The 25734-nt window shown below is 40.7% G+C and overlaps 1 protein-coding gene across 9 annotated transcripts in view; it reads left to right on the top strand.

Annotated features, from left to right (window-relative positions):
* MPHOSPH9 (M-phase phosphoprotein 9) overlaps positions 1–25734 on the top strand; it is a 73114-nt gene that overhangs the window by 40355 nt on the left and 7025 nt on the right. For all 9 annotated transcript variants that reach the window (XM_075898552.1, XM_075898560.1, XM_075898557.1 and 6 more), the window contains 12 exons: positions 1382–1504; positions 2158–2612; positions 2962–3120; positions 10505–10592; positions 12245–12460; positions 15573–15620; positions 16537–16601; positions 19740–19841; positions 21712–21849; positions 22651–22823; positions 23741–23905; positions 24262–24382. In XM_075898552.1, coding sequence (XP_075754667.1) covers positions 1382–1504; positions 2158–2612; positions 2962–3120; positions 10505–10592; positions 12245–12460; positions 15573–15620; positions 16537–16601; positions 19740–19841; positions 21712–21849; positions 22651–22823; positions 23741–23905; positions 24262–24382 — 1853 coding nt within the window. The remainder of the gene's footprint in view (positions 1–1381; positions 1505–2157; positions 2613–2961; positions 3121–10504; positions 10593–12244; positions 12461–15572; positions 15621–16536; positions 16602–19739; positions 19842–21711; positions 21850–22650; positions 22824–23740; positions 23906–24261; positions 24383–25734) is intronic.

Here is a 25734-nt window from a genome sequence, read left to right on the forward strand (position 1 = left end):
GGAATAAATTGCCAAGGGAGGTGGTGGAATCTCCCTCTCTGGAGATATTTAATAACAAGTTAGATAGACATCTGTCAGGGATGGTGTAGACGGAGCTTGGTCCTGCCTTGAGGGTGGGGGGCTGGACTCGATGACCTCTCGAGGTCCCTTCCAGTCCTATTATTCTGTGATTCTATGACCCTGGGCCCCATGGTTGCCCCTTTGAAACACAGAGGTATTGTTTTAAAGAGGCAGCCATGACACAGCTGATTCGCGGATCAGTTATACAGCGGCTGTCCCTTTGAAACGCCATCTTAGGGTTTCAAAGCGGCAGCACCGCAGAGCACCTCATATCATAGAGGCAGCAAGGGAGGGATATCGACTAATTGATTAGTCAAAGACTATCCGATAAGCAAGTGCAACAGGGGCTCTTGTACATTTCAAAAGAGGAATGTGGAAGTGCCTATCAACTAGTCAATTAACTGCATTTTAACATCCCCTTAATCCTGACGTGTTAGGTGTGTGGGGAACAGATGTAATTAATAGGTTATTTTGTAAGGTTTGTACATATCATTATGTTTTACATTTGCCTACAGCTTAAAAATAACTGACACACTTCCCAAACAATTGCATATAAATGTCATTACTAATTAAATGTCTTTAAACTCTGGTAGCATAAAAGTCTTGTCACTCCAGTGATTTCCAATGTTATGTTTACTTAGCCAGTATTGTGTATGCTTTGGTACCTAAAGGAATGATGAAAAGATAAATAGATAATTATGAATTTACCATAGCAGTGCTTCTTCAGATGCTTCGTTTTCATTTGGATTGAGCGGTGAGCTTCTATTATTTAACTCTATCAAAGAAGTGCTACTAACTCCAACTCTCAAATTTTGCTGCTTTTTTGTTCACTTGCATCTGACGAACTGCTGTGTTGGGGTCCTGTGGGGCTGTCAGGTGGAGAAATTGTAGTAAAACTGAGGAAAAAGCAGAAGTGCTGCTCTTCAACCATTCACTATGGGATTGCCTCTCCTAAATATGTAGCAATTATTATTTTAAATGAAAAGCATGCAGAATAATTGTTTTATTGAGCTCCTCTTTATCTTCAGTCTCATGGTGTCTCCTGGAAACTAATTGTGTTTAACATGGCTATAGCTGGAGGGGGAGGGGGGAGAGGAGAGAGAGAGAGAGAGAGAGAATGAACACTAATGTGACTTCACTGACTTATTGTTTACTAACGATTTATATATTTCATTGAAAGCTCAGTGGTTTTACTTGGGTGCTTTGAACAAGCCCCTCTTAACTTCTCCATTTTAAATTAAATTTATTAGATGAAGATTGCTTAAATATCACGATTGTTTTAATCAGGGAAACAATTAACAATTTTGTTATTTTGTTTAAGTCATCTTCTGGTGATGAGATGAAGCCATCATTGAAGGATATTTATCATAAAAAACAAAGGGAAGGCAAGCAGCTGTCAGAATGGAATCTCATTTCTCCATCCCAGCCAACTCATCCACCAGAGGTAACATTTATTTGAACATGAGTGCCTCACGTTTGAACAGAAACATTTGGCATATTATGAGGTTTCAGATTGGTGGTCTGCTCTCATTTTTTATTCACAAACAAGGTTTCTACATCTTGAAACAAAGCTAAGATGTAGGCTGGGCAGATCTTCATGACCTTAGCTACTTGTATCAAACTCCATGATATCTGATTTTTCCTCTTCTTTCTTGAATCATCAAGGAAATAGTTCATGATTAAGAGTCAATCTTGTTAAGTTTCAGAACCAAAATGCCTTGAAATGATTTGGGACCTTTCTTCTAGTTACTGTCTCATGTTCTCTGCAATGTTGGGCAGATATCACTGTATAACATTCAATTTCAATTGGCTCGCAATCTAAAAGTTTTCTTCACTACTACAAATGCTAGAGATCGCTCTTTTAAAAAAAATTTGAAAATCAGGAACACAGATATCAGCCACCAGAAAAAAGTACCAGCTTACTAAACAGCTGCAAGTCCACTCAGTTCTACCTATGTTTATTGCTACCAAAAACAGTTGTAATACTCCCTTTGATAATTTCTGCAATAAATAGTATCTCCTTGTCATGCGTTTAATGCTTTTTCATTCATAAAATCCAGTCATAATTTATTAGTATTGTAATTATTTATTTTATAGGTCTTAACACTAGATCCAACACTGCACATGAAACCCGGTGAGCAAATTCCAGGACATTGTTTTGTCAGTACTCTCGATGAGAAGACTCCCTTTTCTCCAGACTCTATGGCGGATCCCACTTTTTCAAGTCATTCGGACACTGATTCATTTTCACATATAAGCAATATTACTTCATCTCAACTATGCGGTTCTCCAAAATATACTTCCAGTACTAAAGTTTTACATTTGGACCCCTGGGAAAATAATCCATTCCAAAATGAAAGCAAGGTTGGCTGTTCTTTTCCGATGGCACATGCTGATACTAGTAATGATCTGTTAATGAAAATTGAGGATGAAGAAAGTTTAACATTAACTCCATCTTCAATCATCCAGTCCCAGGTTCCATGTGCTGATAACAGTTCACCAGAATATAGTATTTCAGTGACATCCTTTGAAGATCCAATGATGTTGTCAAAGTAAGCATTTTTTTGCTTTTAGCTTATGTAAATAGTCCTCCCCCCAATTATACAAAAATCAGCAAAAATATAGGGAGAAGTTGGAGTAGCTCAAAAAAATGCCAATAGAATGTCTCTTAATGAAGTTTTTTAGGTAATATAGCTCTGTTCCAACACGTTATTAGATCATGCATCAATAAATGACCTCAAGAGGAGCTGTAGCTAGTCCTTTGTGAGAGAAGTCAATGTAGTAATAAATATGGCAGTGTTTTAATGTTAGGTTGCCAGTGGATGGTAGTGTGGACTAGAGTAAAATTTCCATTCAGTAATGTGGAAAAAACATAATATTTGCTCTTAATTTTAAAATCAGGATTAGGCAAAACTTGAGGAAAAAACATGCTCGACACATTGCTGATCTACGAGCTTATTATGACTCAGAAATCCAGAGCTTAAAACAGGAACTTGAAGCAAGCTATAAAACTGCTTCATCTGAAGAGCTGAAGAAAATCAATCAAAATCTTGTTGACAGGTAATATTTACTTTTGTGTGTGTGTGTGTAAAACAAAAATCTGTAGTTAAGTAAAACCTGCATGTAGCATGAATATAAAACGTATTGTTGGACAGTGAACCAGTTCTCTTTTTCCCTGGTTTACAATAGGGAGTTATTTCGAAGTAACTCTCCTTATTTCAAAATAACAAGTGTAACAGCCACATTACCAATCCCGTTCTTTCAATATAATGGGCTGGTTATTTTGAAATAATAACTCCTGCTTTCCATGAGGAAGAACGTGAGTGTGGAAGCTCAGCTGCTGCTATTTTGAAATAATTGGCCTCCAGAGGCCTCTCTCAATTGTCAGGTGTGGCCAGAGTGGCCAAAACTGCATCTTCACTGCTCTCCTTCTCCTGCGGAACTTAAAGCAGCAGGCTGAAGGAAAAGAGCTTGTAGCACATGTGTACCTTTCACAGTCCCATGCCATATAGCAACCATTCCAGGAACTATGTCAGACCCCAGCACTCTCTATGAGCCCACCTTGGCAGCCCTTGGCCAGGGACGAAAGAGGACACAAGCCTGGACCTGTGAGGAGATCCTGGACCTCATCTAAGTCTGGGGCAAGGATACCATCTTCTAGGATCTCTGCACCAGGAGGAGAAATGCCGACATCTTGGCCGGGCAACCAGTCATCTGGCTATAGAAGGAACACATGTGGACCCTCAGCCAGGTCCACATGAAAATCAAGGAGCTTTGGTACAGCAAGGCCATGGAGCAGCGAGGATGCTCTGGGATGGCTCCTCACACCTGCAGCTATTACAAGCAGCTCAATGCCATCCTATGAGAGGGGACTAGTCACCTTTCCCATCCCCCATTGTTTTCGAGTATGGCCAGGACATGCTGGTGTCAGCCTTCAGGAGGGAGGGATTGCGGAGGAGGAGGACCAGGCCAGTCAAGCTACCATGACTGCCATCCAAGAGCAACTCATCCTGGAACCAGTTCTCCCTTCCCAGGATGTCTCTTAGGCCTCAGATGATCCCAGCGAAGGTACTTCAGGTGAATTCTATAACTTTCCCTATACACATGTGAGGGCAGGTGGTGGGCTACCAGGGGCTACGTCTGGGTGGGCAGAAGATTTTAGTAAGTGGTCAAAGGCTGCACTTTTTTGTGGAGGAGGTGTGGGGTCAAGGTTGGGTACAGAAGGGTGCATGGGGTAAGGGACCGTGGTGCAGGAGATGGTGTGGGGTCTGAGAGGGTGTTTGGGTGGAGGAGGGGGTTGTGACCTGGGTCAGGATTGGAATGTAGGGTCAGGGAGGGAGTATGGGTGCAGGAGAGGATTCTGGCCTGGGAAAAGGGTTTTAGAGGGGATACAGGTCTGGGAGGGAGTTGTGACCTGGGGCAGGGGGATGCAGTGGGTTTGGATGGTGACCAAGGGGAGGGAGTTGGGGTGCAGGAGGGGTTGGGGTGCCAGAGGCAGGCACTGGCTGGGAGGAGTTTACCTAGGTGTCTCCTGGCCAGCAGGCTGCAGTACCCCCGTGCCAGGCTGGGCTTCTTGTCTGCTGCAGCCCCAGCCCACTGGAAAATGCAGCCTCCTCCCTCCATATGGCTCTCAACTCAGCATGGGGGAAAAGACTTTTATTGCCCCTGTCACTCAGACCAATCTTTCAGCTCTGATTGGACGGCTGTTTCCAGCCAATAAGAGCTGAGGATTGGGTTGGGGATGGGGAGATTGCATGAAACCTCTCCTTCCCTGCACAGCAGAGAGACGCAGGGACTGGGTTTTAAACTGCAGCATCTATGAGCCTGAGGGTCCTGGGAGGAGGCAGTTCCATGAGTTGGATCCGGTGGTTTGGCAGGCCAGATCTGGCCCCCAAATCTGGGCCGTATTTTTGTCCAGGTCTGGTCTACGTGCTCCTCACTTGGCTTACTTGGCCTGCCAAACCACTGGAATGGAGCACCAGTCTAGAGCACTCAGATCCATGACGCTGTGATATAGGAGCCCCCTGGTCCTTCTCACAAGGTTCCTGGAGAGGCCTGTCTTACTCTGGCCTCCATGGCGGGACACCTTCCTAAGACAAGCCACCACTAAAGAGGCTGGGGTCATGTAAACACCAAGGCAGCTGAGCCGCACCGTCTTCTCCTTCCCGCCTGCACCTTACCCAGGCCTTCTTGTTCCTAGGCCATGGGTATTGCGAGGCTCCCTTTGAATAGCCATGCCCCTGCAGGAAAGTGCCTGTTGTCTAGGCAATAGATGGGCTTGCTCAAAGCATGTCGCCATAATCTGAACTGAGACCTTTGGAGTCGGCACAGTGATTAGGGCTTGGCTTCATACACAGTGTCTCCCGAGATGACTGCCATTATAGCTTTTCTTCACAGCTGTGAGCATGGCGTGTCCACCATCTCCCATACCATCTTCCTGACTCCGCGGGATCCACCAGAGGAAGCGAGCCTGGGAACACCTGATACAGGACCAGATGGCCTGCCTCCAGTCCCTCATCTGGGGGCTTGATGAAGAGTGCTGGGAGTGGGCTACTGACCAGGAGGAGCACTGGGCTGACAAGGAGCAGAGGAAGGCAGTCTGGGACCAGCTGATGCACCAGCACAGGGTCATATGCTCTTCCCTCTCCTCTGATTGAGCACATGGCTGTGTGCATGGACTGGGCTTCCAGCCACCTCCTTGTCCACCAACTCTTCGCCCCCATTCCGCCAACCTCGTCCCATCCCTCCTTGGTTTCCCTTCCTAGGCCCTCGAACATGTGGCAGTGGCACATCTCAGGCAGCCAAACCCTCCCTCGCTACCCAAGACAGGCACCAGTCCCAGCATCATCCCTGAGGCCCTTCTCTTCTGCTCTCCCCCTCTCCCATTCCAGGTTCTTTCCCTGGTCCCTTCCCTACTGTATGCCCCCTCCCCCTCAAATAAACAGAGTTGTTCTTTCAAAAAAAAAACCTCTTCTTTATTTGCTCTGCAGGGAAGGTGAAAAGGGGAAAGGCACACAGAGAGAATGCAAGGGCCCCTTGTGAAGAGGCACAGGGGAGAGTCTCACAAGTGGCTTTGGCTGAAACTCACCCTGAAAGCCTCCTGGATAAGCACTGCCCCTTTATGTGCTCATTGAATGGCACTGGTATCCAGCTGCTCATTAGCCCTGGTCAACCATTTGGCCTTTCCCCCCCACAACCTGGCAGGAAAGTTTCCCCCTAGCTCTCACATAGGTTGTGGTGCACACAGTAGGCCGCTACCACATAGGGGATGTTGTACTTGCTGAGGTCTAGGTGAGTGAAGAGACTCCTGAACCTCCTCTTTAGTTGGTCAAAGGCACATTCCACAACTATGAAGTTCTCCTTGGTGGGGTCTGGGCTGTCCAAGTAGGCTTCCTCAGCCAGGGGAACAAGAGTAGGCTGTGTTGCCCAGGATGCAGATCAGCATGTCCATGTCACCAACCCTGATGGTGCAGTCTGGAAAAAAAGTGATGGCGTGCATCTTCTGGAACAAGCAGAAGTTCTGGAAGATGCAGGCATCATGCGCCTTCCCCTTCCAGCCGACGTTAATGTATGTGAACCATCCCTTGTTGTCCATCAAGCAAAGGGGTGGGAAGCAGGAGCCAATGCTGGGGGGAGCCAGTTTAAAAGTTGGTTCCCCCCAGCACTTTCTCTGCGGTGCTGCCTGTCCTCCTTACCATTGCTGCTGCCTCTATCAGAGGCAGGGGGGTGAGCAGGGGCTGCTTTGCGGCAGCAGTCCCTGTGCATGAGGAGTTCCAGCAGGAAGTTGGGACCCTCGTGCCCACAGGGGCTGTTTTGCTACAGCAGCCCCTGTGAATGATGACCCACCGGAGGGCAGGGGATGCTTCGCAGCAGCAGTTACTGTGTGGAGAAGATCCCAAAACCCCGCTGGGATCCATGTGCACAAGGGCTACTGCTGGCAGGGCAGGCAGCCTGGCTTAGTTTCAGTTCATGCCTGATGCAGGACAAAACACGCTGTTGCGCTGCAATTTAAAATGCAGTTGGAGCCAGGGGGTCGGGCTGTCCAGCTCCTGCTGCTTTTTAAATTGCGGTGCTGCATCAGGATTTGGTCCCGCACCCAGCGTAAGCTGGAACTGAGCTGAGCTGCCTATCGACTAATTTGAGTAGTCAATAAAAATTCTATTGACTACTCGATTAGTTAATTACCCACATTTTAACATCCTTAGCTTCTAGAGCATGGGTTCCCAAACTTGGGGATGTGCCCCCCTGGCAGGGCATGAAGAAATTCCAGAGGGGGCGCAAGGAGACCCAGCCACACCCCCGCCCCATCAATCCCACCCCAAGTTTTGCTGCTATTTTTTTGGGAGGGAGGGTGTGAGGGTTTCTCAAAAATCAAAAAGGTGGCGTGATGTCAAAAAGTTTGGGAACCACTGTTCTAGAGTGTGATGGTGACACACTTCTGCAGGAGGTTGGTGGGTCACAGTTGGGTGTCCTGTCATCTGAGGGCAGGGGCGAGTCACTCACAGAGGTCAAGGAAGGTAGCCTTCTGCATTCGGAAGTTCTGGAGCCACTACTTGTTGTCCCATCGCTGCAGGATGATGCGGTCCCACCAAACTGAGGACTCCTAACTGGTCTCCTGCCACAGTATTCAGGGAATTGAGGGTCATTTGCAGCAGTAGGACCTGGGTGAAGAGCTGCTCCTTGTGCTGAAGCAGCATGTGGGCAGTTTGGATGAACTGCGCCATGAGGTGCAGCATGAGGCCCATGAGCCTGGCACTGCTTTGCAGCAGCTCTGGCTGCATGATGTCAGCACTGGCATCCGCAAGAGCCACCAGAGCACACAGCATGAGTTTGGTGTCCTGCAAGGAGGTAGGCAGTAGAAGTGGCAGGTGGGACATGCGAGAGGAGCCCCTGTAAGCATGTGTCTCAGCTAGCTTCAGCAAGCAGCCACAGGAAGTATTTGCCCTCCTGGTGCCCTCCCTAAGGCTTTAAATCCGATGCAGGCTCCAATCAGTGTGGACACACTATTTCAAAATATTTCTGAGGTATTTTGATTTTATTTTGCGAGTTATTTTTTCAGTTTTACTTACTTTGAAATTATTTCATAGCATAGACATGTCCTTTGTGTCCCAAGTTGTAGCCTAATAAACTGAAATGATCAAAAGGTTTGTCCCAGATCTCTGGTCTGATGACATCCATGATCCTGCAACGCAGTTTTCCCACATGAGTACTCCAAAGCACCCCCAGGTCCTTGATGATGCGAGACTATGGATGTCGCCGGACCAGAGAATCCCGGACCAGAAAGGTTTAACCTGAATTGCCCCTTTTGAATCTACAACATTCTTCATAAATGTTTCTCAGATGTTTCTGCCAACTAGTACTCTGTCTGATATTACAGTCAACTTTATATAAATGCTCTCTTCAGCATAATTTGAATATTTTTCACATTGAGTCAGATTGAGTTTCTATATATCAACATCACCAATCAAGACATGTACTGTAAATTGTTTAGTGTATTTTAACTGTTTTTATACCTTTCAAAAGTGATTGGAATAATGTATTAATGACAGGAACAAGTTTTTCTCTTCATCTTCCAGCATCAATGGGTTGCTTAGCACTCAGTTTGTTCATTCCTACAAATAACTTGTGTTCCAATTTCAGAGATAAGAGTGACTACAATGCATATCATAATATTCATTATATTATAGGGGAGGTCAATAGTGCTGCCTACTATTAATTTGCCTGACATGTCCCATTATAAGACTCTATTTTCAATTGGTTATAAAATTGCCAAACTTTAAGTGTTTGGACTTATATTTTACGTCTGGTGTCCGCCTAAGGCTAAATTGTTTTGAAAATTTCAGGCAAAACATCTGAAGAAGTGCCACAAAAGCTCATATCTACATTTTTCATTAGTCTCTAAGGTGCTGCAGGACCATTTATTGTTTGTTTTTTTAAGCAAAACAGTTCAGCCCTTTCCAGAATGAAGCTATGGACAAATATGTTGTTTTATCTATGTTTTTAAAAATCTGGCAACCTTTTCTATGAACAGTTCTACCCATCACTATGTTTTGGAGCAGGAGTGTGGCAGAAAAGTGGCTGTTTTCAGGATTGTTCTTTTTGCTGCCCCAGGGAAATTCTGCTCAGATTTGGCCAAGTTGAAAGCCTCTTTAAAAATGTAGTTTGCACATGATTGATAGAGACTTCCTCAATTTTATCAGGTAAAATCTCCAAAGGTTTTATGCTCAGTGCTCATATCTCTTGTGCTGACCTGACTGCTCATGAGCCATCTTTACAGAGTTATTGAGCATGCCCCAACCTTTAACTCACAACTCAAATGTATGACTGTACTGTGCTTGTACCATCCTGTCAGAGCTCCTACACATGATACATTGATCTTTACTGTTGTTATAATACAGTTTTGCATTATGATGACAACCATTTTATCCACAGGACAAACTATTTTATCCACAGGCTAAAATCCCATGAGAAAATTAATAAGTGTGTTGTCAGAGGGAGTATTGAATTGCATTTATTAGATAAGGTATAAAATATTTGAAGAGTTGCTTGTTAAGTCAGCATCATCCATCCTACTCAGAGTATGAGGCAAAATAGTATATGATTGTAATTAAAGACTGTACCAATGCATAGGCACAAGTAGAATTAATTAAGGTTGCATATACAACCTTAATTCTGGCATTTCCTAACTTTTGCATGCTTGATTTTGGAACTTCAATAATGTTCTTTTTAAATAGGGTTTGGCATTTTTGATTGAAATATATTATTGGAGTCCAACTGTTTAGAAGGTTTATCTTTGAATATCACTTACAGACAATAACTGCAGCCATATCCCATAATACTATGATTCTGTCAGATATAACAAGCAAAATATGGTTGAGGTGAATCTGCACTCTAACTCAGGAACACCTAACTACTGCAAGAGGTGGCATTTAAGATTCAGCAGTTGGCAGTATTCCCTCTGAGTCAGTGTGGAAACAATGACCCAGCATTGTATTAGGGACGAGTGACTTTTTGATGGTGCTTTATTTGTGTAATAATAAAACTAAGGTCATTTGTCATCATTAAAAAGTCTCTGCTCTTTTCATAAGAGAGAGGATGTCAGTTCTAGAAACCTGGCTAAATTGTAACTTGGTTAATTATTTTTTACCTATTCAAGTTCTCACGTAGTTTCAGTTGCAGGAGAGAGTTCTTTTGCTTCCTGCCATAATCTGTTTTATAGTGTTATAAAATGAGAACCGTATTTTCATTTTTAGAGATGGTTGCTCTCCAGGGTAAATGAAATAATTCCTGTATCTATTTTGCATACTGTATCCGTTTTTATAGGGCTTTGAAGTGTCTTTGGATAAAAGGTGTACACATATATAAAATTATTATGTTAATTTAGAAGGGAAAAGGTTTTATTTTATACATTCTTTGTTAAATTAAAAAAAATTTATGCCTCTAGGTGTGGCCAGTTAGATGCTGCTCTCAATGAAGCTAATACTCGCATGAGAACCCTTGAAAATAAGAACAATAAGCTAGAAATGCAAGTTGTAAGTATATATTGTGGGTAACAGATTACAGTTGTTTAAGTGAGAAGGTAAAAGTGAACAACAGTTAACTGTTCATCTAATTTATATTTTTATGTTGGTCTATCCTGATCAGTACGTATTGTGAACATCCAGATCATATTTGCATAGATAATAAGTTCTTTACCTTGAGAACCTCTTGATCTACAAAATCCCCATTTTTTAGTTTCATTCCACTCTAACCAGTGCCCTTTCCCATGCAAAAATATTATAGCATCATGTGAGTTCTCTTTGCCATTTTATTCCCACACACCCTTCCCAGTGCTTGATGAGCAAACTGCGCATCTACAGATGTGATTTTCTTACTCTTGTTAACTTTTCTGTTCAGGGTTTGATGAGAACCATGACAGTTGTACACCCTATTCCCCCATCTTCCTTCAGCAAGAACTAAAGTTCGCCAATAGAATATTAAAGATGTGTTTCTGATATCTCTCTCAAAAAAGGGGGTTGGGAGGAGGGAAAAAGGCTAACTTTCTTTTCTTATTTCACACATGGATGATAAGGCACATTACATGTGCAGTGAGGCAAAAAGAACTAGCCCTTTACCTATATTTATCCTCAGGGCTCGCCAAGCGGCGGCGAGCCCCGCTCGCTAGTCGCGCAGTTCTGCGCTCTGTGCATGCTCTTCCGGGTTGTAATCTACTCGACACAGGCGAGTAGATTACATTATTTGTCGAGCCCTGTTTATCCTACTTTAGGTTGTTTATTAGGTGATGAGCTTTCGTGGGCCACACCCACAAAAACTCATCACCTAATAAATCATCTTGTTAGTCTTCAAAGTGCTGCATAGTCCTGTTTTTTGTTTCGGGAAGACCAGACTAACATGGCTACATCTCTATTACTATTCTACTTTAGATTGTAAAACCCCAGCTGGGTCAAAATATATGAATCCTCCTTTTATGACTCAGCTTTCCTGGGTATGCCTAAGCCATTTTATTCATGGCTATACAGCAACAATGGGCAACCTTGGCTAGTGAATGGGTTGCTTGAGTGGCCCTTACTCATCTCAATGCTGCAAGACGGTTTCTCAGGATAGGGTAATCTTGCTAACTGCACATTCAGACCTCAAATTTGTGAGGTGGACCAATTGAACTGTAACAGCTCTTTGATTGGATGCAGAGGGAGTGCGTGGTTCTTGCTGTAAATGTGTGCAGTCAGCATGTACCTCACTTCATGTGCCTTTGCTTTACCTGGAAGTCACGTTAGTAATACTGGTATTAAAAAAACAATGTGGATGGAAACCAGTGGACTCTGGCAATCCTGTGCTTAGGCAGTGGAAAACAAAATGTCTTGCGGGTCACACATAGAACCCTGATGGGCCATATATGGCCCTTGAGCCGCAGGTTGCCCACTGCTCTTCAGCAAATTGCTATCCAGAAAACTTGCTAATGAACAGGAAATGTTTATATATGATAGAACTTCGGTGCCTTGTCTTGAATCTTAGTTTTAGTGCATTGAATTAAAGAATGTAGCTTAAACTTTTTTTCAGTCTCTGGGCATTTCAAAAAATTTACTTCTGCTTTCTATCCGTGTAAGATTTAAGATTATAACTTTAATATTTAGAGACAAAATCTGTTATGTACCTGTTTTTAATGAACCATGTTTTCGTTTTTTAGACAGATTGGAGAGAACGCTTCTATGCAGTTAGTAATACTTCCAAAGTTTTGCAAGAGCGTATTGAAGAAATGCGCACAAGTCATAAAGAGAAGGATAACACAATCAGCCGTCTAAAATCTAGGCTTAAGGATCTAGAAGAAGCATTTGAAAAGGCTTACAAGTTGTCAGATAATAAAGATGCTAGGTTAAAGGAAGAAAATAAAATGTTTCAAGACGTAAGTGAGAAAATAAGTAATAATGGTTTACAACTGTACAGTGCGCCTTGAACTGTAAAAGTCTTAGATGTTTTTGGAATAGCCATCAAAATTTACTGCAGCAAAATCTGTCTAACATGACCAGCCAATGGACAAGGAAAATTCAGTCATCTGGAAGTGATAGTTGAATAAATGTTGAACAAGATTATCTTAGAAATACAGGTTGGACCTCCCTGGTCTGGAACCCCTGAGACCTGACTGGTCCTGAATGTTGGAATTTGTTGATCAGGAGAGGTCTCTTGCCACTAGTTTCTCAGGATATTGCCCCTCCCTCTGGCTGGCTCTGCTTCAGCCCCACTGCCACTGGGCTCCACCCCTGCTGCTACAGGGCTTGGGCTCAGCAAACTGTCATATGGGGCTCTCCAGTGACAGAGCTCTCCAGCTGCTGTGGCTTTGCTTCTGCCCCACCTAGCCAAGGCTTCTTGGGGACAGGGCTCCATGGCTGCCCTGCTTCTGTTCTGCCTGTGGGTTCCAGGGGACTCTGGCTGCCGTGCTGCTCCTGCATTCTGCCAGGGTTTCCCAAGGATGGAGCTCCTCAGCTGCTGGTGGCCTCACTGCTGCCATATCCTGCTAGGACTGCCCTGGAATGGGGCTCCCCAGCTTCCCTGCTTCTCCCATGCCAGAATAGGGCTCCACAGAGATGGAGTTTGCCAGTCCCACTGCTGTTCTACCCAGAGCTCACAGGTGATAAGGCTCTGCGGCTGCCTTGCTGCTGCCGCACCAAGACAGGACTCTGCACGAATGGGACTTTTTGGTCTTGCTGCTGCCCTGCCTGGGCCAGGGTTCTCCAGGGATATGGCTCACCCATCTAATGGTGAGGCTCCCCTCCACTGAACTTGTTGACTGGCTCGCATTCTTGGGTGCCAGGGCTCTCTGGTCCAGCAATATCTGTGATCCTTCCAGACCACGAATGTTGCCAGACCAGAGTCCCAGATTTAAGAGGTTCAACCTGTTGTTGTTTGAGATCAAATTGTTTATTCAAATTGGTCATTAGTGCAGATTTTATTGTATTTTGTTATAATTGTACATACTAAAACAAAAGAATATATATAGTATAGCTCATCTTTTATTTTTATTACTTTTTAAACTATTAGATCATTTTACTGACATTATAGAGAAATGAAGTATTATTTATACCCTTTAAGTCCAGATGGCTAGGTGTTGTTTTGCAACAGCAGGGAGACAGATCTTTAAAGACTCTGCCTACTCAGTTTCTTTTCTGTCTCCAGCAGTCAAATAGCAGTGCTAGTTTAGCTTACCATCTGTGTGTCTGGTAAAGTAACATTTTCTGAACTAATTTTAGAATAGTTCATTGATTTTATTTTTTTTTAATTCACTGGGATTGGGCTGAAGTTCTTCATTGTAACTCTTTGTGGTTTGTTCTGATTTTCTGTTTTATTGCAGATCAAACTTTTGGCTTTTCATTATTGCTTTATATTAAAGTTAATCTGTCTTTAGAGAATGATAATAGCAGTGAAAAACTATTGGGAACTTTAGCACCTTTTTTAGGATGGATTCTCAGAAGTGTTCTGTATTGGTCAAAATCTTTCCTTTTAAAGTCAATGGGAAATTTGACCATTGAGTTCACTGGGAGCAGAGCAGAGTTAGAATTGAGCACCTTTGAAAATCTCATCTTTGGTGGGGAAGTTATTTTGTTTCCTTTTATCTCTTCAGCAGTGCCTGCATCTTACATTAACAAGAAAGATTACTTTCTTGACATGTCATTTATAGGAAGCTTTTTATATCTTTTGTATGCTTTAATAACATTCATTTAAGAAAAATCTAATGACCTGCAAACAGGGTAATGTTGTATACCTGAGGAAATTCTGAGCTAAAAATTAAAAATTCTGCACATTATTATTAGTCAAAATAACACTACATAATAACTACAGTTTCAGTTATTTTGGATATTTATTTCAAACTACCTGTTAGCAATGATAACAATTCAGATATATAGAAAATCTCCTCCCAGGAATAGAGTTAAAGAATCCCTTACAACAATTGAGTTCTTGTTTCTCTGCCCCCTTCCCTTACAGCCCAGCTGCAGAGTGTCATCCAACCCAGATACCCGCACTCCTTCTCCCCCTGAACCCAGGGATCCAGAGAGAGGAAGAGCCTTATGCTCATTCCCCTGATTGTATGGAGTTTTCTGCATGCCACTTCTATCCTTCAGGATATACTGAGAACTACAGCTGCCAGGAACCCATCTCCTCCTCCTGCCCCCTTGTATTTTTGGAGCTGGTCTTTACTGAGTGCAGAGGCTCCTAGTGGTGGCCAGCAACTCTGAATCCCATTTCTGTGGAGGGGGAAAAAAGAAATTCTGCACACACAGAATTAACTTCTATGCACATTCTGCAATACTCAGTGGCACAGAATTCCTCCAGGAGTAAATGCTAAAGCACACAAGGATTAATACACAAATCAACAAATTGTTAACATTATTCATGCAAGCAAAAGGGACTGCCAGTATTTTAGGAATAAAACCTATTAGCAAAAATCTAACTTTCTGGACTTACCCAGTTTGTGTATTCTTATATATACCCTGAATATTTAAAAATATGCCTGCCATTGGGAATAGAAAGAAAAAAAGTGGATTTAAAACCAAAACAGCAGTGAGCAATAAAAAGGGCTAACTCTTGAATAGAGACAATTCTATTGATCAATAAACCTGAATTTGTTAAGAACAACTCCCAAAAAATTATTTCTTCATATTATTCAATAATACCCTTCTACGGTGAAAGACCACTTTCAAACCCTTTCTTAAAGACTCACCAAAGCAGTGCATCTAAGGGCTTAAATATGTCTTAAATAATGTAGATGTTCTTGAAAGTGTCCTGCTCAGTGGCAACTTTTTATTCGTAGTCTGCTATGAATGTAGACCAAACAGCGAGCCAAGGAGAGAAATGTAACTCTCCTAAGTCACAATTCTCTCCTGTATCTGCATCCTACATTTACAATTAGAAATACATAGTCTAGCCTTAGCCTCGTGTAAGGAAGCAAATATGCTACATTTTTATGAGTTTAGTTTTCCATGATATTTTAATTTTAATACTTGCAGTTTTTTTTCTTTTAGCTTCTTGGAGAATACGAATCCCTTGGAAAAGAACATGAAAGAGTAAAGGTAAGTATTAGTGAATTTTATTTCAAAGTTATTGAAATTTTTACGTGTGACAATATTGGACTCATCAGCTATCCATTGATAAGTGAGAGGATAATATTTGAATCAAGAGAACCGAAGGAGGGGAAAAGTTTTGAACAGCCAGTGTTAGGCCCAAATGTATCATGATGGCACAGAAATACATATTAATTAAATATTTAAGTATTTATTTAAAAAGGATTTTAATGAATGGGTTCATACTATGTTTTCAGTGTCATACAAGGAGGAAGAACATAGAGTTTACAGTGTATCAGATGAAAAAGGAAATATTTTTGCTTATATGATATTCTAATCCTAGACAACAAGGGTATTGCAAAGACAAATTGAAATCTAAGCATTTAGCTCCCTTTCAAATAAAAAGGTGACATACATTATAATTTTTCAATATAGATGAAATAATGTATTTTTTCCTGTAGGCCATGTACACACTAGGAAATTATTATTAAATTACTAAATTTGACTTATGAATTCCCAATTTAACAAATTCGAAATGGCATGTTCTCATTATGGGGAAGCATTGAAATTAGTCTGAGGCAGGCTCCATTAATGTGGACACACTACCTCAGACTCAGAGCCCCACGAAACACCTTTGGGAGCTGTGGGAGGCCTCCCAGAGGCCAATTAGCGACACTGGAGCATCTAACTAATGTTATTTCAAAATTACAAGTTTGGAATTAGCATTATTCCTGATGAAAAGTAGGATTACAGAATTCGAATTCCGTGGCCGGGTATTATGAAATAACAGGCTTTGTAGTGTGGATGCACGACTTATTAATTGGAATTTGGGGTGGGGAGATGTTTATTTCGGACTGCGGTCCTAGTGTAGACTAGGGCATAAAGGGTCTGTACTATTCACTTTTTCCTTTTGTGTATTTTATAGGATACATTGAATGCAACTGAAAATAAATTGCTTGATGCAAACACCCAGATTTCTGATTTGAAAAGGTAAAATGTGAAAGCATTTTAGTACTATCTTAATAATGTGAATCTAGGTTATAATGCATTAAACATTTACTACTTGATAATAAAATGTACTGCTGATCTTTAGATTTGTTCTCTGTTAGATCTGTTCGCTGTTTGTAAAAATTAATGAAGCACCTTTCTACAGATATTGAATTATTTTACATTACATTGCACAGAGTATAAGAGCCTTAATTTACAAAATTTTATAAACATTTTTCCTCATCAGAACCTCCTCCCAATCTGGAATGAATGGGCTCATCTCCATTCCGTTGTCATTCAGTTCAGCCAACCCATTGGTCAAGCTTTCCATGCTACAGTTTTTTCCTCAAAAGCCTTTGTCTTCTGCTTGTCTTTGTTCTGGTTTTCAAGAATGTGGATGCTGACAGTAATTTGTTTAATCTAGGCATGAATAAAGGTCAGGAAGGTATTCCATGTATAGATCAGAAGAAATACCTCCTATGTCTGTCCCTCCTGCTGTCTGAACCTCTCTCCTTCCTGGCTGATAGAACTGCAGTCCATTGAATTTGCACTTTCTGGATAGGCAGGAAACATGACCATCAAGAGAGAAATGTTAGGGCCAAAGTCCAGCCAGTATTGTTCATGGCTACAGACTGCTGAAAGTTTTCATCGCAGATTGCTCACTTGTTCCCTTGCAAGCCTGTTAAACAGAGAATTCAGGGATGCCCACGGGGGCATGGGAAAAGGGGTTTTAATCTGGGAAAGCTCTGATATGGCTCTCACAGGATCTCTTTGAGCTGATTTTTTTTTTTTTTTTTTTTGGAAGATGACTCACTATGTTTCTCTTGTATGGGTAGATGCTGTCATTCATTCTTTCCCTCCCATGTTCACCTGAACATTTCAAGTCAGAAAGATCAGGAGAGATGGGGAAATTACAATTTTTCATGTACATTTTGTTTGTTTTTCACAACTCTTAGGATGGTTACCAGTTTCATCTCCCAATCAATTCTAGATTTCATTTCTGCTAAGCCATTAACTTTACATTGGATTGTCTGAAGCCAGTCTAGCCAAAGAGAGAGAATTTATGACAATTTAAAATGTTGTCATAGCCCTTTTATAAATTTGTATAAATCACAGGTTTTTAGGAAGTCAAAATTCTTCTTTATTTTTTTGTGGGTCATAAAAAAAGTGGGGAAAAAGGAGGAGGAGAAAGTCTCCTGCTTGGTCTTTGAATTCATTCCTCAATTAAGAACATTTTCATTAAGCATTTGAGAGTTTTAAGATGAGAAAATGTGTAGAGACATCCCAAGCTGGCATGGTATCCACCTGTTTAAAATAAATTTACTGGTCATTTACTTGACATCTATCTACAATATTTTTTAGGTATTGTTGTGAAGATTGTGGTGCCTTTGCTCTCTTTGTATGCTGTGTTTTGAGAACAGGAGTCAGGGTCAGTTCAGTCTAGCGTTCCTTTTGCATTGTCTATTTCTCTCATCTGGTTCTAAGAACTGCTGGGACATAGATTACTCCAGATTGGGGCATCCTTAATAGGAAAGTAGATTTTGTTTTCCTGTCTGAAAGTTATACTTCTATTATGGGATCCAAGTGAAATTTTTCAGTGATACATAAAGTGGATCAGTACCACCTCGTTACAGCTTAAGAAACCCTTGTCTTTGCCTCCTACTCTCTAGGAAAGCTTCCCCAGCTATTGGCTGTTGGCTCTGTACTAGGGATGTTAAAGACTAGTTGACTAGTAGTCGACTATATGATAAGCAAATGCTTATTGGATAGACAATTGACTAGTCATTACCCTTCGCCCCCTTGCTGCCTCTATTAGATAGTCAGCAAAGCGGGACGGGGGAAGAAGGGGTATTCAAGGAGGCAGCGCCGTACAGTTGAGCTGGGGATCAGCTGTGTGGCACTGCCCCTTTGAAACGTGAAATTGGCATTCAAAGGGGCAGCACTGTGGAGCCTAAGGTCAGCTGGGGACCTGGGCTCTGTGCGGTGTTTCAGTGGAACCTTAGATCAGCTGGGGCGTCCCCAGTTGACCCCAAGTTCTGGGAAAATGCGGCACGGAACCCAAGGTCAGCTGGGAAGTCCCCATCTGACTCCAGGCTCCTCGGTGCTGCTCCTTTGAAACAAAATTTAACATCCTTACTTCCTCAGTACTCTACAAGCCTTCCAATTCAGGTTAGGAATTTCACACACCCCACTTAGATACACTTGAGTGTCTCATCTTTTATCAGTTGGACACCTGTAAACTACACCAATCCACTGCCTCTGTGGAAGCGGTACACCTCATTTCATGATTCTCCCATGTCACTTCAGATACATAGTTTTGAACGCTCATATTCTGCATTTTATGTCTCTCTTAATTCCTTTACATCTCATAATCATGATGTTCATCATGACATCATGCTAATTCTTAGTTTTAAACAGAGATCACTTACAGCCTCTTTGGTGAAATATTGAGAAATGGTTGGACACAGAGGCAGTATACCTGTCTGGGAATGCCTGGGCATATCTGTATCACAGTCCACCAATCTAGAATCCTGTAAGGTTGGGAGTTTTTCACTTTAACTCTGAATGCAGGCCTAACAGAATTTTTCTTAAGGTTTGGTTAATTGAAGGTGTGGGCTACTGTGGGGGAGAGGGGGGAAGGAGAGAGATATGATATGAAAAGTCTATGAAAAGTCTAAGGAGTAGATAGGGCAAATTATCTGAATGACACGTAAAACGAGGAGCAACCCATTAAATCCAGAACAGAGACGTCCTTTACAGAAAACCACCTTTCTGAGATGGAGAAAGGGTTTGTTTATTTTTTCTTTAGGGTGGAGCTAATGTAAAAAAATAGATTTCATTCAGATAGAACCCATGTAATATTATTGGTATTTTAAATGGTTTTACACTTGGTTGGAATTATTCCACAGTAATGTTTTTTTTTCTTGTCCTCCATTCATGTTGTTTAATCTTTGAATTGACAGAGCTTGGGATCATGTATAGTGAAGAATTTTTATATACTGTTTATGCTACTTCTACCTAAGTTCCACCAAGGATATATATTAAAAATCCTTATATTTTAATGCTATTTAAAATCTAATAACATTATCTTAAACTTCTTTTAAATCTCTTGGTAATATGTCTTCATTACTTCTACATTAGAACAATTTCAAAACTTGAAGCTCAGATCAAGCAGGTAGAACATGAAAATATGTTGAAACTCCGCCATATTACTGAAAGTCATTCAAAAACAAGTCATGCCAAGTAAGTGAATATTTTATCACGTGAAAAAATGGGTGATGTGTTTTATTAAGCAGTTTGCCTGTTTTGGCAAAAACGGATTATTTAATGTTGGACAGTAGCAATTGGAAGACACAATATGTAATCCACCATATTATACACTGGAAAATGATTAAAAGATAAAATAATATGGGCATCCAGTTTTGCAAGCTTTACCTGTACAATCCTTACTCTTATAAGTGATTTCAGTTACTTGACTGATATTACTTAGTACTTGGGGATTATCCTTGTGAGTAAAGGTAAACAGTAGAAAGTATAAGATCTGAACCTGCAATTGAACTATACAGGCTCAGTGTTATTGTACCTTTAGTACTTTGAATCAAGAGTAGATGTGAATTTTTAAAAATTTTTAAATAAAATGTTACAAGTGTAATTTAGATTTATGTGAAAACTAGAGGGCAAACTTTTCTAGAAGAGGGGCAAAACTGGGATGGGCATGCTTTGCTCCTTTGATATATAAAGAGAGCCTGAAAAGTTTTACCATAATCAAAATTCCTTTTAAATTATAGAAATATTAGATCATTGCTTACTGTTTTGTTTCAATGTACAGTAAACTTCTGATAATCTGGCACCTTTAGGACCCAGGGGGTGCCAGATTATCAGCTATGCCGGAGTACTAGAAGGGGGGCTATGAGGGGACTGGGGTGGGGGTTGGCAGGGAACTGCGCAGCATGGGAGAGGGCGGCGCTGCGGGACCAACCGGCAGCACCCCAACTGTTCTGCCCCCAACTTCCCCAAGTTAGCCGCTGCTGAAACTGACCAGCAGTGGACTTGGGGAAGCTGGGGGCAGAGCAGCTCCAGAGCACTTCCATGTTCCAGTTGGTGCTGGACTATCAGGAGTGCTGGACCACTGGATGCCTGACAATTGGAGTTTTACTATAATACTTTTAATTAGTGCTGTGGTGTGCATTGCCTGTTTATCTAATGCATACATTTTGGGAGTATCCATTGTTATGTACATTCTGATATAGAAGTACTTTAGAGAGCCAATGTGATCTATAATAGCAGTATTTTCTTGAATCTCAATTTTTTTCTTATGGAGCTTAAGAAATTTACCTGTTAGCAACTCAGAGGGACAATTTCTATTGAGGACTTGTTGAATAGATATAAAAATGGGATTCCTCCAAAATGGAAAAAATGTAGAGTTAAACATTTTGGGACAGATTTGCCCCCACTGGTGTAGGGAAGAGTTGCAATTTAGTGAAGTCAGTGTTAAACTGGGGATGAAATCAGGCCTTAGCAACTGATAGCAAACTTAGAGCATCATACTATTAAAAAAACCCAGCAGGATAGATTTAAAGAAATATAATTATTATTCTTGGTATTATGTGAATAATATACTGGTCTCATTTTTGTGTGCCTTTTTAGTGAATCTATATATAAAATAACTTTTTGGTATTTCTAATCAGAAATTTTTCAGTTTAAAATAGTTGGTGGCCTCTTTATTCATCACTCCTCTGTATTATTAGTTGTGTTTTTTCTTTTTAAGAAATAGGTAAGATGAAACAAAAGAAAAGAGTTGTAGGCTTTAAACCAGCAGATTCACCTCAGGTGCTATTGTATCTTAGTTTTGTAAAATTCATTCAAAATTTTTGAGAAGAAGCTAACTTGGTATCTGGCACTTTACATGAGAAAAGCAAGTGTTTTTGTACAGCAGTATAGATCTGTGGGAAAAAGTACATTTTTTTTCTCCAAATATTTACAAATTTGTAATTGTGTGTTGGAATTTAAGATTTGTATTTTCATTGGCTAGTATAAGTATTATTAGTTTTTTTTTTATTTCAAAACCAAAATTTTGAGCATTTAATAATCCTGATGCTTTTCACTCCAATAGCAAGCTGACAGCTTCTGATGTAAATAGACGGAAGTGGTTGATATCAGGAGCAGAGTATTCAATCTTCACAGGCCAACCATTAGAAAATCAAGAATGCAATATGGATAACAGACTGGAGGAAACCTACATTCCTTCTAGGTAATATAGCTTCCTGTAACCACCATCCTCCACTCTAACATAGTGGAGAATCAAAGCCGTCGTGATCTAAGAAATATCTGTGCAATTTCTGATTTTAGAAATAATTTTAATAATTTTCTCTAAGAATGATTATTCTTCAGTTTTATGTTTGCATTTATTTACCAAAGTTCTAAAGTATTTATCCATTGCTTAAAGTGCTGTGCATGTTTTGAAGGAACCAACTAATCTACTGTGAAACAAGCAGGGACTTTCCTAGGACTCAAAGGTCTTTTGGACCTTGAAGAGACCTGATAGGTATGTCTTGTTCACGGACAAACTGCCATTGCCTTTCTACCCTCTGATGAGTTCCACTTCAGCAAAGGAGTTCTCTATCAGAAATGCACAGGCATGGTAGTTGGCCACTCTGCTGGTTTTGCAGACATCAGTTTTGATGAAGATGGCACTCTGTCTTTTTAGTAGTTTCTCTTGTTCCTTGTAAATGTCTCAGTTCTGTAAGCATATATTTCATTTTAAGATTTTACAGAGTTGATGTTTGGATAGCTCTAGCTCACCAAACTTCACTCATTTCCACCATTGCTTGGATTTGGAAGCTCTTTTCTCCCTATAATTAATATTTAAATGTCAGATTTTTTAGGATGAAATAAAGAATATTATAAGAATTTCCGTTTTGATTTTTGTAAGGTGACACAATACTTTGTACTAGCAAACTCTAAAGTATTAACTCTAACTCGGCTGATGTTTGGATAGTCTACTTTATACTGCAATTTTGGTTCCTCATGTAGCTTTCATATATTATTTAAGGGACCATTCTCCTCCAGAAAAGGACTCTTCACAAGAAGACACTACAACATATGTAATTGAAAAAAAAGAAAATGAAGCACCGGACACACCAATTATGAGAGCCCTTAAAGAACTTGAAGGAAAAGCATTTAAAAGTTGGGGAACACAGACAGAAAAAGAAGACACTTCAACTAGTAAATTTATTTATATTCTTGGATTTATCTTGATTTGTATAATCTAAATCTCATATTTTTTGTTATTTTTCCTTCCTTTATTTCAAAGGATTGGAATTAGTCTGGCTCAGGTAACAGAGTAAAATTTGTAGCTTTGCAAAGAGCCTTTGAGTTTCCTAACAAAACCTGAAAAAGTAAAGCTTAATGACTTGTTTAAAATAGTAGAAATGCAAGAATTTCTCTGTGATATCATGTTAGTTAAATTATTTCAGTGCCTTTTGTCTAGCTAAAATTTATATACACTGGGTTTTAACTAAATTCCTATGATCTTTGTACCCACGTGTGATTTTTGTAGTGTAATGTCTAAATGTTGCAATGAAATCTTGTGTGTACTGTATGATTGAACAGACTTAATCTCTTCTGCAGTGATGCTGGAGTGGTATGTATTAATTACCTCTTTACATTAGGCTTTACTCAGAAGCCAAAAATATGGAGCCTAAATTCATACATCTAGGTTTGAAAATTTAGGATCTGTCCTAACTCCTGTGTCCCCTGTCTCTCAAGATACTTATGCTTTCTGTCTCATGTTTCTATTAAGCCTGTGCTATTTCTCACTTGCTCAGATTTGTCCTGTTAAACCTCATTGTAAATTCAGATCTTCTCTACTATACTTGTGCTTCAGAACAGCTCTTCTCATAGGTCAGGTTAACATCTTACTTCAGTGAATCTCAAATACTGCTCAATTTCTAGTGGGATCAGGACTTAAGCATGTATAACTGGTTAGTACAACACAAGCATACTGATAGGGAAACAGCTGAGATGGAACAATTACAGTTTTGAGTACAGTAGGTTATATGGGCACTGACTGAAGGAGAATCCTTGATATACTGTGTAATATAAATGTAAATTTTAATTTGAATATGTTTGTTTTGTTACAGAGACATCAAATCGACGTCATACAGTTGGATTTGATGAAAGCACTTTCAGTGCCCATCGGTCTCCAGAGAAATGCAAAGATCAACAAAGACCAAAAAGATATAGCTCACCTAGTGGGCAGAGGTCATCATCCCTCCCACCTTCAAACAGGAAGACAAACACACCAAGTAAGCATTTTTGTGTACAGGTGTTGTGTTGTTACTTCAAAATGAAATGTATTTAAATAACGGAAAGTGGTGCTATAAACAGCTGAAGATAGGACATTTAAAAGATAAGATTCTCACCCTTTTATCATGAATTTTCTGAAAAAAATGTTGCATACATTAGATACAGAATATGTGAAAGCTGTAACCTTACTGTCATTTGTGAGTGTGTCTCATACTTTATAGGATTTGAATGGTGAATACTTCATGAAGACCTTTGAAAATCATTCTTTAAGACTTTGGATCCTGGATCAAAGTACATTAAGAAAAGCTCTTTACATAGGAAAAATTTAGATACTTAAATCTTTTGTCCTATGTAGCAAGAAGAGAGATAATGCTGGCACCTGTGTCTGTGACATACAGTCCAAAACGATCTCCAAGAGAGAACCTGTCTCCAGGATTTAGCCACTTGCTTGGCAAAAATGAAAACACAATGACGAGGTACACATTTTTGTATTTACTAATTTTAGGGCAAGGCTTATTTTCTGGTAGTAATTATACAATTTATGGACTTAATCCAGCATACTCATACTTTTGTGAATAGTTCCTACTCATGGCAATAATCTTATCATAAGAACATAAGAACGGCCGTACTGGGTCAGACCAAAGGTCCATCTAGCCCAGTATCCTGTCTACCGACAGTGGCCAGCACCAGGTGCCCCAGAGAGTGTGGACCGAAGACAATGATCAAGCGATTTGTCTCCTACCATCCCTCTCCAGCCTCTGACAAACAGAGGCCAGGGACTCCACTTCTACCCCCTGGCTAATAGCCTTTTATGGACCTGACCTCCATGAAATTAGCTTCTCTTTAAACTCTATTATAGTCCTAGCCTTTACAGCCTCCTCTGGCAAGGAGTTCCACAGGTTGACGACACGCTGTGTGAAGAAGAACTTCCTTTTATTAGTTTTAAACCTGCTACCCATTAATTTCATTTGGTGTCCTCTAGTTCTTCTATTATGGGAACTAATAAATAACTTTTCTTTATCAGCCCTCTCCACACCACTCATGATTTTATAGACCTCTATCATATCCCCCCTCAGTCTCCTCTTTTCTAAACTGAAAAGTCCCAGTCTCTTTAACCTCTCCTCATATGGGACCCGTTCCAAACCCCTAATCATTTTAGTTGCCCTTTTCTGAACCCTTTCCAAGGCCAAAATATCTTTTTTGAGGTGAGGAGACCACATCTGTACACAGTATTCAAGATGTGGGCGTACCATAGTTTTATACAGGGGCAGTAAGATATTCTGGGTCTTATTTTCTATCCCTTTCCTAATAATTCCTAGCATCCTATTTGCCTTTTTGACCGCCGCTGCACTCTGTGTGGAAGTTTTCAGAGAACTGTCCACGATAACTCCAAGATCTCTTTCCTGATTTGTCGTAGCCAAATTAGCCCCCATCATACTGTACGTATAGTTGGGGTTATTTTTTCCGATGTGCATTACTTTACACTTATCCACATTAAATTTCATTTGCCATTTTGTTGCCCAATCACTCGGTTTGGTGAGATCTTCTTGGAGTCCCTCACAGTCTGCTTCTGTCTTGACTATCCTAAACAGTTTGGTATCATCTGCAAACTTTACTACCTCACTGCTTACCCCTTTCTCCAGATCATTTATGAATAAGTTGAAAAGAATTGGTCCCAGGACTGACCCTTGGGGGACACCACTAGTTACCCCTCTCCAATCTGAAAATTTACCATTTATTCCTACCCTTTGTTTCCTGTCTTTTAACCAGTTCTTAATCCAAGAAAGGACCTTCCCTCTTATCCCATGGCCATGTAATTTACACAAGA

This window comes from Pelodiscus sinensis, chromosome 15, assembly GCF_049634645.1.
Source record: "Pelodiscus sinensis isolate JC-2024 chromosome 15, ASM4963464v1, whole genome shotgun sequence".
NCBI lineage: Eukaryota > Metazoa > Chordata > Testudines > Trionychidae > Pelodiscus > Pelodiscus sinensis.